The 13273-nt window shown below is 47.0% G+C and overlaps 1 protein-coding gene across 2 annotated transcripts; it reads right to left on the bottom strand.

The window, feature by feature from the left end:
- Positions 1–324: 324 nt before the first annotated feature.
- LOC109758446 (uncharacterized) lies at positions 325–4945 on the bottom strand. 2 transcript variants are annotated; one of them, XR_002231792.4, is made up of 5 exons: positions 4778–4945; positions 3529–4684; positions 2085–2182; positions 1718–1904; positions 325–588 (listed from the first exon to the last, which is right to left on the bottom strand). XR_002231792.4 is itself a non-coding variant. In XM_020317301.4 (4 exons), exons 2-3 carry the CDS (start codon positions 4670–4672, stop codon positions 2127–2129), a joined length of 1200 nt encoding a protein of 399 aa, XP_020172890.1. In that variant the 5' UTR covers positions 4673–4684; positions 4778–4945; the 3' UTR covers positions 325–588; positions 2085–2126. The 2 variants fall into 2 exon arrangements, 1 of the variants encoding a protein (XP_020172890.1); XM_020317301.4 differs by lacking the exon at positions 1718–1904.
- Between the last annotated feature and the right edge of the window lie 8328 nt (positions 4946–13273).

Raw genomic sequence — 13273 nt, 5'->3', positions numbered from 1 at the left:
TGGATTCAGGCACCTGAGTGGCCATGGTACAAATCCAAGCTACAGAAGGCATCCCCTGCTACTCGCAAGCAAGAGCAATGATATCTTGTTCTGATACCCCCAAAACAAACCTAGACGCACCACAGACGCACGGACCGTACCAAATAGAGAAGGGAACGTCTATCATGGGACAGAACATAAGCAGAGATTCAGAGTTGAAATCTCAACCTGACAAAACATAAGCAGAGATTCAAAACAAATGCTGCAGGCGCGCGCACACAAGTGCTATTAGACAGCTGACAGGTGTTGACTGCCTGCCTTGCTTGGAAGGAGCAAAAATGAGTCTAAGATTAACTGACAGGGTCGACGCTAATCATTAATCTGAGCAAGTCACTGTGTCTTCATGAACTGGATAAGAAACAGTAAATTGAAATTCAAAACAAATTAATCGACGAAGTCCTGCGAGTCAGATTTCATGGCTGACCATCACAGAGGGCCAATTTCTGGGTTGAACAAGCGTACAAAATGGAAGAATTCGTTACAAAGTTGACCATTACAAGGGCACAACCCATTTCTGCATCACAGCCACCGGAACGTAATCATAGATACCTGCAGAGCAAAGAATTTCGTCAGCCAAACCAATTTGTATATACAATTTATTCACGGAAAAGTCATTAAAGCCATAGCTCTCAATTTGGTATGACTCAAAACAACAGTAAAAGTTAACTTTCACCAGTATTGTGCCAAAAGCTCCAAAACTGAATCATCTCAGCATTGTTGGACAAAACCAACGTGGGAAAAAGAGAAAAGCTACAGGATAACACTTCATTTGTACGGCTACACCTTCTACTCTTATAGTAGTTAGTCACAAACAAGTTGGGGTAGGCTAGAGCTGAAACCCATAAGATCTTGAAACCAACTCGTGGTTCTGGCACGTAGATAGCTAACTTCCACGCACCCCTGTTCACGAGCTAGCTAGTCGCTAACAAATTAAATTTTATTGAAATCATGCAGTAGAAGCCACAAGGGATCATGCATCATCTTATTAATAGACACACTTTGATCGGCCCAAAATAGATGCCATCTCCACAGCATCAAAATCAATACCCCAAAAACTAAAAAAATATTCATGAAGAAGCTAGTATTTATGGCGAATCTAGGCATGCCATATTGATCATGTGTTTAATATGAAGTGTTAAACATCTAACATGGCCAAGAGTGAAGAACATAGACTGCTCACAGTGCATAGATGCATATAATTTGAACCAGACAAATTATGGTAAACTGAGAGGTATCATACAAGCTGAGAAAATATTTACGCAAACCGCCCAACACTAGAATAATCATCCAAGAAAACTGAAGGAAAAGGATAAAAATGTACTTTAAAAATTAATGAAAGCATGCTCTTCACCAGGTAGCATAACGATCCAAAATAAACAGCGATGTGAAATGTGAAATGGCATAGTTATAATTCTGTGTAACAAAGAAAGCATGAAGCAAGTGTTCAGGTATTGTCAGTTACCAACTACATATAAATCACACTAGGACTTGATAGATCTATAGCCATGAAAAACTAATCAAATGCGAGTAAAAAAATGAATTACGAACACAAAAGAGGATGGATTTCATTATGTTACCACTTAAAATATGCACAAAAAGGAGAATGGTCCTCAGTCATCAGACATCTAAGGAGCTAGAGGAGAAGAAATTGCACTAACAGTAGGAACCAGGGGAGTACCAAGGAAGAGGTAAATGAAAGCAAGGCAGCTGGATGGACAGGATAGGTTCCTCATCCAATAGTGAGGTGGTAGCAACAAATAATAGAGAAGGTAGGTGCAATGGCATGAGGAAGCAAATTGAGAACAGCTGATGAAGGCATGAAGAGGGTGAGGAGCAGGGCCTGGAGAAAAGATCCAAGATGCAGCCTGCCAGGAAAGCGTTGATATGAGTGGCCAGGTGGGCAATAGCTAAGCAAAGAGTTGTATAGAAAATCTTAAAGAGTCCTCTCTTGCCATTTGGTAGTTGAGAAATGGCAGTAAATAGGAAAGCAATACATCTTTTTTAAAGAACAGTTCAGATACCTCAACATAGATTCAGAAGCTTACCTGCTCAACAAGTACATCACAGTAGCATACCTAACCAGATAATCATCTTATGTGCTGTGAAAGATCAACTCCATCATGTCCACCACCAATTTCTATTTCTGCAAGCATAAGTCAAACAATCAATGGTACTCCAAAGAATAGCCAAATAGACAAGAGGAGACATCAACAAGATGTTTAGATAAACTCATAGCTGTAGTTTCAATAAAAAGAACAGTTTTATACAAGATTGGCAATAGATAAACAAAACCACACCTATTGTTAAATTTAACGAATATACCGAAAACAGTATATACTGATTATTATCGTAAAAATGAAGATACACACTCAGACAATCAGCTCGTCATAAGAGACAAGTTAACCAGAGCCCCATTGGAATAAATAAAATATAGGTCATTCCTAGCAACAGAAATGACCGAGAATATTCAGATTTAGATTATCTTCAATAAATTAGGCTAAAAAATCAAAGTAATAAATCAATACTAAAAATCCTAGCAACAAAGGTGAACAAGACTATTCAGATTTAGATTAGAATTTACTCAATTCAACATTAGTTTCCCTGGTAAAAATGGATATTTGCTACTCACAATAAAGACTCCTAAAAGTGATAAAATGAACAATTATTCGCCAATTACAAACAAATTTGACAATATGGACTCAAGATTAGTAGAAAGACTAGCAGATAGAATAAATATTAAATGAAAGAAATAGAACTAGCTGTAAGTCTTCAACTGTGTCTATTGCTACTTATTTGACATGTCAGTTGGTTCAAGCTACTTTTCCACGCAGTTGTCTTCAACTTCCAACTATTAAATATCTTGATCTTGAGAGAGAAAACTGTACTGCAGCTATGCACTGAAACTACCATCATACAGGGATATGTGAATCGGCATGCAAGAGGGAAATTTACTTCAATATTACAAAAAGAATTTGCCAATTTGTTGTTCTTTTTTTTTTACTGTATGAATATTGATATAATAACATGATAAAAGGCAGTTTGCTAGCTCCGATTTGAACAACAAAAAATACAGAAATAAAGATAACAGTAGACCAATTTCAACCCAACGCCTGACTACAAAGCATACAAAAAAGAAAAGATACCACTAACATAAAAAAAAGTCTATCATAATCACTGCTCCCTTTGATCCATATTAATTGTCACTGATTTAGTACGAAGTTAGTACAACTTTGTACTAAACCAGCGACAATTAATATGGATCAGATGGAGTACATAAAACACCACCGCACAAGAATCAGAACAGAAATACTACAAAAACAAAATTGTTGTACGTTGAAGAGGTCATCAAGCAGTAAAGGAAACAAGTGATATGACACTTAGTTAAAATTGTTAACCTAACACGAAAGAGTATGAACCGTAATTCTGTCAACCGATTATCAAAAATTGGCTTCGTTTTGTTACAACCGATATCTGAAGGCATACTATTACCTGCAGTGTAGACACTTTCGAATGGATGATAGTGAGAAAGGGTTCTGGTCTCACCAAGTTTCTTGAACTGCAAAGACTCAAGATTGACCATAAAGAGGACACCGTGTGTCCACACAAACACCACATTATTCTCCTCAGCGAACCCTAGTATGACTTGGCTGCCATTTCCATTCAGGGAAAGTAGCTTGTCCAGTTCAATAGTTCTTCCAAGAACCCATGAAGCAACACCATCACGATCAGTCTTCCTCTTCCATAACTGGAAACTCTGATCTTTCTGCAACAGTAAACCAAGACCACCACCCTCTGCCCGCATAATCCAGAACTGGTAAAACCCATTTTCAAGCATATGCGCTGGCACCCGTATCACAGCTAGGCTTTGCTTCTCCAAATCAAACTCAAGAATTCCAACAAAATTCCCAGCAAGAATCCAGTAAAGAGAATCCCTAACCATCACAGCGGGCTTTCCCGTAAACACCAAGGTGACATCATCTTCATCACCCAAAATATCCGAGGTGGAAACCTTGAATGGAACCGGTGTTGAGACGAGATCACCCCATAAGTTGGTCTTGGAAGAGTAAAGCCAGGCGAGCGCTCGTTTGTGTTGCTTGTCGACGTTGTCCACCACTGTCAAGACCACATGAAACTGTTGGATGTCTCCGGCAGCACGAAGCACTGCCCCATTGATGGCTGTGTTCTCCGCATGTATCACAAGCTCAGGGGGGATGGCAAGGTGGTGCTGTTCGCCGGTGACGGGGTCCCACACCAGGACCTTGTTCGGCCGTACGTTGCGGATGAGCACGAGGCCATGGCGGCATCCAAGGGAGATGAAGCGGTCGCCTTCGCGGCGCTGCAAGGAGAAGCGGCCAGGCGAGACACGATTTGGGGGCTCAAGAGTAGGTACGAAGGGGAAGAGATCGCTGTCTCTGTTGAAGAAGCCAAGGAGGGGAGGGTTTCGGCGGTGGTGGCGGCGGAAGCGGCGGCAGAAGCGGGGGTCGGAGACGAGGCACCGCCAGCGTTTGCAGACGACGGAGGCGCGCGGGAGGGAGGACGGCTCCGGGGGGAGGCGGAGGAGGATCTCGCAGAGCAGGTTGTCGTCCTCCAGCGGACCCGCTGCCGGCGAGAGGTGGCAGGTGCGGCTGGTCATTTCGCCCTCCACCTGCAACAATGGAGGAGCGGTCAGAGGAGGAGAGGAGCAGTCCGGGACCTGGGAAAGGAGAGGAGCCGCCGGGGTAGGAGTGGCGGCGCTAACCCTAGATGCGCGCGTGAAAGGGGGAGGGGCGTCCGGGGGAGGAGCAGACGGCCGGGATAGGGGCGGGCGGCGGAGTGGCGGTGGCCGTCGCCGGCGCTAACCCTAGCGCGATGGTGTCGCCGCGTCGGAGTCGGGAGGGGAGCGAGTGGCCGTGGTGAAGTGAAGTGTAGAAGAGGCTGCGGGATGTGGGAACTGGCCAAATGGACCAGGCCAACCAGGCCGGCCGTGAGCTCGCCGGCACGGCCCACCATGGGCCAGGCACGGCACTGGCTAAACGGGCCGTGCCGGCATGCGGCATGCCCTGGGCCGTGCTTGAGCTGCTAGGCTGAGCACGTGGGCCGGCACGGCACGGCCCGATCATCTTTTTCTCTATATGGCCTAATTCAATGTTTTAAATAGCGGGCTATGAAAAATAGCGGCGGGCTTCAAATCAGCTATAGCGGGCTATTTAAAACTATGCCTAATACTAGCCTAATAGGTAAAAATAGACCCCAAAAACTCCTGATAGGCCAAACAGCAAGCGGGCCAACCCGGTTAGCAGTTGGGTCGTGCCTGGGCTGCGGGTTGTAGCATGCAGGCCGGCCCGGTTAGCATTTGGGTCGTGCCTGGGCTGCAGGCTGCAGCACACAGTGCCAGGCATGATTAAGATTGGCCGGGCCGGCCCGTTTGGCCAGCTCTGCTAGGAAGAGCATCTCCAACATTAGTTTTTGCCGGGTTCAACAGATTTTGCATGGGCTGCCCAAAAAACTGATTTTCAGAGCATTTGGGTCCAAAATTATTCTCCAACACCTGCCTTAATGTACAATTATGTGGTCCCAGTTTTAGGCAGCCCAATTTGCATCGCCGTGCAGCTGCCGCAAACGTAAAATGCAGCCTCTCCTGGACAAATTTAGTGTTTTGACCCTTTTGCCAAAGTTTAGCCAGACCTGACCCTGATTCGAAAAAAACCGGGATCTAACCATTTTCCTACCGCCAGGGTCGATGGCAGTAGGGTATACCAGCCTATCGCCGAGGCCCCTGGCGGTAGGCAACTTCCACATTAGCGCAGTGCAGCCCGACCACCAAACACGTTGGCGATAGCATGTGCATCCCTACCGCCGAGGTTCATGGCGATAGGTGAGTACAAGCACTGTATTTGATACTTAGAAACTATTTATGGTAGGGCGTGCACCCCTACAACCAAGGGCCTCGGTCGTAGGCTATTATACCCTACCACCATCGACCCCGGGGTAGGAAAAGGGCCAGATCTCGAAATCCAAACCAGCGTTAGATCTGGCTAAACTTTCTCAAAAGGGTCAAAACAACACATTTGCCCCGCCTCTCCCCCGGCCACACACACGCCAACCGCCTAGTGAAATCACCCCCTCCTGCGGCCGCCTAGCACCCCTCATCGCCACGGCTGAATCTAGCCAAATCGCAACCGTTGCAGCCACCCAAATCGACCGTCGCCGGATCCACCACCTCCTGTTGTCGCTGCACACCCAATCGAGCTATTTGTTGTCCCGTTGCTAGATCAGCCTGATCTGCCTCCTCCCGCTGCCTGATCAAGCTCCTCCGCGTTGTCCCGCCGACGAATCAGTTGCACGGCCACACTACAACCGAAGAGGATGCCGCCGAAGTCCAGCTACCACGACGTTCTGCTGCGGCAGTCCGGCCGCTACATCGCCAAGCTGCAGTGGGACGGACAACGCCATTGGTGTTGGGGAACATATTATTTCAAAAAAAATCCTACGATCACGCAAGATCTATCTAGGAGAAGCATAGCAACGAGCGGGGAGAGTGTGTCCACGTACCCTCGTAGACCGAAAGCGGAAGCATTTAGTAACGCGGTTGATGTAGTCGAACGTCTTCACGGTCCAACCGATCCAAGTACTGAACATACGGGCCCTCCGTGTTCAGCACACGTTCAGCACGATGACGTCCCTCGAGCTCTTGATCCAGTTGAGGTTGAGGGAGAGTTCCGTCAGCACGACGGTGTGGTGACGGTGATGATGATGTTACCGGTGCAGGGCTTCGCCTAAGCACTACAACGATATGACCGAGGTGTTAAACTGTGGAGGGGGGCACCGCACACGGCTAAGAGATTGTCTGTTGTGCCTTTGGGGTGCCCCCTGCCCCCGTATATAAAGGAGGGGAGGAGGAGGCCAGCCAACAAGGGGCGTGCCAGGGAGAGGGGAGTCCTACTAGGACTCCAGTCCTAGTAGGATTCGGCCCCACCCTTTTTCCTTCTACCGGAGGGGGAAAAGGGGAAGGAGAGGGAGTAGGAGAAGGAAAGAGGAGTGGCGCCCCCTTCCCAAGTCCAATTCGACCTCCTCCCTTGTGGGGGGTGCACCAGCCCCTTGTGGGCTGGTTAGCCTCCCTCCTATGGCCCATAAGGCCCATATCTTTCCCCGGGGGGTTCCGTAACCTCCCGGTACTCCGGAAAAATGCCCGAATCACTCGGAACCATTCCGATGTCCGAATGCAACCTTCCAATATATGAATCTTTACCTCTCGACCATTTCAAGACTCCTCGTCATGTCTGTGATCTCATCCGGGACTCCGAACAAACTTCGGTACATCAAATCACATAAATCACAATACAAATCATCATTGAACATTAAGCGTGCGGACCCTACGGGTTCGAGAACTATGTAGACATGACCGAGACACATCTCCGGTCAATAACCAATAGCGGAACCTGGATGCTCATATTGGCTCCTACATATTCTACGAAGATCTTTATCGGTCAAACCGCATAGCAAATACGTTATTCCCTTTGTCATCGGTATGTTACTTGCCCGAGATTCGATCGTCAGTATCATCATACATAGTTCAATCTCGTTACCGGCAAGTCTCTTTACTCGTTCCGTAATGCATCATCCCGTGACTAACTCATTAGTCACATTGCTTGCAAGGCTTATAGTGATGTGCATTACCGAGAGGGCCGAAAGATACCTCTCCGATACTCGGAGTGACAAATCCTAATCTTGATATATGCCAACCCAACAAACACCTTTGGAGACACCTGTAGAGCATCTTTATAATCACCCAGTTACGCTGTGACGTTTGATAGCACACAAGGTGTTCCTCCAGTATTCGGGAGTTGCATTATCTCATAGTCAAAGGAATATGTATAAGTCATGAAGAAAGCAATAGCAATAAAACTGAAGGATCAACATGCTAAGCTAACGGATGGGTCTTGTCCATCACATCATTCTCCTAATGATGTGATCCCGTTCATCAAATGACAACACATGTCTATGGTCAGGAAACTTAACCATCTTTGATTAACGAGCTAGTCAAGTAGAGCCATACTAGGGACATTCTGTTTTGTCTATGTATTCACACATGTACTAAGTTTCTGGTTAATACAATTCTAGCACGAATAATAAACATTTATCATTATATAAGGAAATATAAATAACAACTTTATTATTGCCTCTAGGGCATATTTCCTTCAGTCTCCCACTTGCACTAGAGTCAGTAATCTAGTTCACATCGCCATGTGATTTAACACCAATAGTTCACATCGTCATGTGATTTAACACTCTATAGTTCACATCGCCATGTGACCAGTACCCAAAGGGTTTACTAGAGTCAATAATCTAGTTCACATAGCTATGTGATTAAGACCCAAAGAGTACTAAGGTGTGATCATGTTTTGCTTGTGAGAGAAGTTTAGTCAACGGGTCTGCCACATTCAGATCCATATGTATTTTGCAAATTTCTATATCTACAATACTCTGCACGGAGCTACTCTAGCTAATTGCTCCCACTTTCAATATGTATCTAGATCGAGACTTAGAGTCATCCAGATCGGTGTCAAAGCTTGCATCAACGTAAATCTTTACGACGAACTCTTTGTCACCTCCATAACCGAGAAACATTTCCTTATTCCACTAAGGATAATTTTGATCGTTGTCCACTGATCCACTCCTGGATCACTATTTTACCCTCTTGCCAAAATCATGGTGAGGTACACAATAGGCTGGTACACAGCATAGCATACTTTATAGAACCTATGACTGAGGCATAGGGAATGACTTTTCATTCTCTGCCTATTTTCTGCCAAGGTCGTTTGAGTCTTTACTCAACTTCACACCTTGCAAACACAGGTAAGATCTCCTTCTTTGACTGTTCCATTTTGAAGTACTTCAAAAACTTGTCAAGGTATGTACTCATTGAAAAAATTTATCAAGCGTCTTGATCTATCTCTATAGATCTTGATGCTCAATATGTAAGCAGCTTCACCGAGGTCTTTCTTTGAAAAAAAACTCCTTTCAAACACTCCTTTATGCTTTCCAGAAAATTCTACATTATTTTTGATCAACAATATGTCATTCACATATCACTACAAAAAAAGACACATCCGTGAAATTTTGGGCCGAACGAAATTTTTTTATGTCATACTTATGACACTTCTATGACAATAATTGTGACAAAACCCGGTATCATCACAGATGTGGTGGGCTCCTACTTCTATGACAAAAAATCATGATAGAAAATGGGCTTTTCATCCTGGGCAGGCCGGAGATGCAGCTGCATGACATTCTTTGGGCCGTCCATGACGGAAAAAAACCATGGTACAAGCGAGGGCGAGGAAAATATCGGGGTGTTCCCGGTTACGGTGGGTGGTCGGGGCCGAGCGATGCACGTTTCTCTCGTACACGCACGCATGTGGGTGCGAGGCGTTGGGCTCTAACTGAACCCGAGCGATTGCACTGCAGGCTACGCATTACTGAACCCGAGCGATCGATCGATGGCTGTTAACTGAACCCGATCGAGCGATTCCTTCGCTAGTTGCTAACTGAAGTCGTTCGATGCTGCCTCTGAATGAACAGTGAGCGTTGCTGGGGTGGTTTGGATGAACAGTTCCCGGTGGGGGTGGATGAACAGGACCCCGTGGTGTTGCCTCTGGATGAACAGGACCCCGATCGATCGAGCCGGTTGGGGCTGGATGAACGGGACTCCGTGGAGGGCTGGATGAACAGGACCACCCCGTGGAGGGCTGGATGAACAGTAGACGATGGAGGGCTGGATGAACAGTAGCCCGTGGAGGGGTGGTTGAACAGGAGCCCGTGGAGAGGGCTGGTTGAACAGTAGCCGGTGGAGTAGCGCGCGGTGGAGGCTGGATGAACAGGAGCCCGTGGATGAACAGTCGCAGGTGGAGGCTAGAGGAGGTCGACGGTGGATGAACAGTAGCCCGTGGAGGCTGGAGGGGGTCGACGGTGGAGATGAACAGTATCCCGTGGAGTCCGTTTTGCAGTACGCCACACCCCTCCCGATGAACAGGACCCCCGTTTCGACCGTAGCGCTCCAACACAAGTCTGTTTCCTCTGTTTTGCGGTACGCCACACCTCTCCCGATCAACAGGACCCCCGTTTCGACCGTAGGAGGTCCGTTTCCTCCGTTTTGCGGTACGCGAGACCCCTCCCGATGAACAGGATCCCGTTTCGACCGTGGCCGGTCGAACACAAGGCTGTTTTCTCCGTTCTGCGGTACGCCAGGCCTCGTTTCCATCGGCTGTTCCGTCCAAGCCCTCCGGATGAACACGACGACGCATTTCGTTCTGACCCAGCCGGTTGGCTCCCCATGAACACGACGACGATGTTGTTTCTCCGTTCCGACCCAGCCATGTACACGAGCCCTGGCCGTACGTACGCGCGAGTAGGCGTTCGAGACCCCGCCCGTATGTACGTACGTGACCGTATTTACTTTCTTGCACCCTGGCCGCTGTACGTACGTGTACATGCTACGTGCGCGCCTCTACTACGACACGTGCGCACCTCTACATCGACCAGTATGTACGTACACGTTCGCGACCAGAATGACAACGCCGCGTACGCTTCGACCAGGTGGGTCCCGACTGTCAGGCACTTCCTTGCGTGCGAAGATGTAGCTGGTGGGTCCCAACAGTCAGGGATGAATCGTTTTTTTTGCCCGGACGCACTTCTTTGCGTGCGAAGATGTAGCTGGTAGGTCCCAGCAGTCAGGGGGAAACTTTTTTTCGCGAAATACAGTTGCCCGTCCGGTGGGTCCCTGCTGTCAGGTGGAGGAATAATTATTTTGCGCGTAATAAGGAGGCACTTCCTTGCGGCCGCCGTGAACCCAGCTGTCAGCCTCTCCACGTACAATACTCTTCCCTCCATTTGGTCGTTGACCACATTTACCGCGCCGCGCCGAGAGCACCACGGCGAGGCCTAGGAAGGGGACGATGCGGAGCCGGGGAATACGCGGCAGTGGAAGCCCGCGTGGAGAGGAGTACGAGGGTTCACTAGTTCGGCTGCGGTGTGAGGCTGCCGTCGCCGCAGAATAACATGGGGTGTGGGTGAGTACAGGGATGGCCTGGCCAGCGGTGGGAGTAGTAGGGGGCGGTGAGGCCTCCGTGGCATCACAGCCAGTCACGGGAGGCAAGAGCACGGGGCACGACCGGCGCTGCTTTGGGCGCTGGAGCAAGAAGACTAGAGGTTGAAGAAGCACTACGGCCGTTGGATGGACATCGTACGGTCACTGCAGCTAGAATCTTTTATATTGACTAAGTTGACAAAGCCCTTGGTACGCGTCAACTTAGTAGGCCCACAGGTCAGCCTTCGAAACGGTGCGTCCCAGATGTCAGGGGGAGAAATCATGTTTTGGGCGGCTGAAGCAAGAATATCTGAGATTGAAGAAGAAGCACGACATCCGTTGGATGGATATCCAACAGCTACAGCTGACAGAACCGTGTGTTGTTGACAAAGCCTTGCATACGCGTCAACTTAGTGTTTTTTGGGGACGCGTCAACTTAGAAGGCCCACAAGTGTATGGTAGAGAACATATAGCCCATTTGCGATTTGTAAGAATGTACAACCCATTTTTTAATTCTAATGGAATTTACTTCAGCCCATTTACAGTTTGTTAAAAGTACATCCCATTTTCTAGCTAGGACAACGATTAATAATTTCAACCAACCGCTCAAAATAGAATTCAAAAAAAATTCCCATATTTTTATGGGATCCGAAATATTTTTATCCAAAATTTCTAGTTAGATTAAATATAATTTCAAAATAAAGTTGTATTACGTTAAAATCCAACGAAATATTGCGCGCGCAACAAGTAATGAAATTAAAATTTTCAAATTCCAAAAATAATATATTTTTAAACTAATTACGCGTTTGGTGCATTTTTTATAGTTACTGCCCAGTTATTATAATTACATCCCATTTATTATTTCTTAAAGTCCATTTTCTTGTTAAGCCTAATGCATACCTCCTAGGAAAGTTTGCAGCCCAGCGGGGCGGAGAATAACAAGTTGACCCGGATATTATGTACAACTGTCGGCCCAGTTGCATTGCTGATGTAAAAAAAGGCATGTGTAGTACAGTACAACCTAACATGGCTACTCAGCCCACATTCAGCGACGCCGGAAAGGCCCAAACAAGGCTTTTGTACAACCTTTGGAAGTCACTGAGCTCAATTAATAACTTAAGAAAAAAGTTAGATTACAATGGAACCTAATTAAAAGCTGTCATGAGCAAAGAAATAATTCAACGGGTCCCACTTGTGCGTGTGTGTGTGTGTGTGTGAGAGAGAGAGACCCATCGGTCGATGCTCGTAAATACATATTTCAGCCATATGCATTGCTGACGCTCAGTAAAAACTTATATAGTTGACACAATCATATAGAACATCATAGCACACTGAACTTGCATACAAAAATTTCACGCAGGCGGCACAATCAGGATGGAAGCAGTGGATCGCTACGGGTAGGGCTATGTTGAAACCAACGAACTCGTACATAACGGTTCATCGTCTTTATCAATGATGGGGAAATATCTTGAATGCTATGCAAAGAAAACAGACAGACAACACAATAAGTTCTGCTAGCACATTAAGTTGACGTATAGCCCTTTCTAAAAAAAGTTCAGGTACAAAATTAGAACAGGTCACAATCAAATGTACTGGCACATCAGTGCTTCACACCCATAGCTTGGATTTAACTAGTATCTGACAAGATTTAGTTGTTACCTCAAATTAGAGCACATCCAGGCAGCCAGCCCTGCCTCTTCTCCCAAAGAAGCAGCGGCCTCCGCCGTGCGATGGAGTAGGCCCTGTGCCATCCATCGTTCCGAGCAACACGGGCAAAGTCTGACGTTGACTCCTGTAATGGACGTCGCCGACGGACCCTGTCACCAGCAGCGGCGGCAGGACTTCGATTGATGGATTGACCACTTCTTCGTCATGCACGAACACTCGATACAGGTACATCCCTAACGTGGTCCGCGGTGGCCTTGGTGGTGATGAATAGTACAACCTCGGTTCCTGCACCAGTATCTCAGCACCAATCACCTTCGGTATGGTGGACGGCTTCTTCATCCATGCCATAACCGTCAGAGCCCAGCTGTCTGGAGGAACAAACATACTTACGAGCTCACCTCCAAGGTCGTTGATAAGCTCATTCATGGACTCGCTGTTCCAAGCACGTCGAGGCATGCCGTGGAAGGTAAGCTTTGTTAAAAACTCAAGCTCAGAGCGCAT

This window comes from Aegilops tauschii, chromosome 6 (assembly GCF_002575655.3).
Source record: "Aegilops tauschii subsp. strangulata cultivar AL8/78 chromosome 6, Aet v6.0, whole genome shotgun sequence".
In the NCBI taxonomy this organism is placed as follows: domain Eukaryota; kingdom Viridiplantae; phylum Streptophyta; class Magnoliopsida; order Poales; family Poaceae; genus Aegilops; species Aegilops tauschii.
This window is presented reverse-complemented; position numbering and strand designations above follow the sequence as displayed.

Excerpts from the sequence above, each read along its gene's own strand:
- LOC109758446 (XM_020317301.4), bottom strand. The coding sequence starts at position 4,672 with ATGACCAGCCGCACCTGCCACCTCTCGCCGGCAGCGGGTCCGCTGGAG. Across the intron at positions 2,183-3,528 it reads CGAAAGTGTCTACACTGCAG|AAATAGAAATTGGTGGTGGA; the intron begins GTAATAGTATGC and ends TTATGCTTGCAG.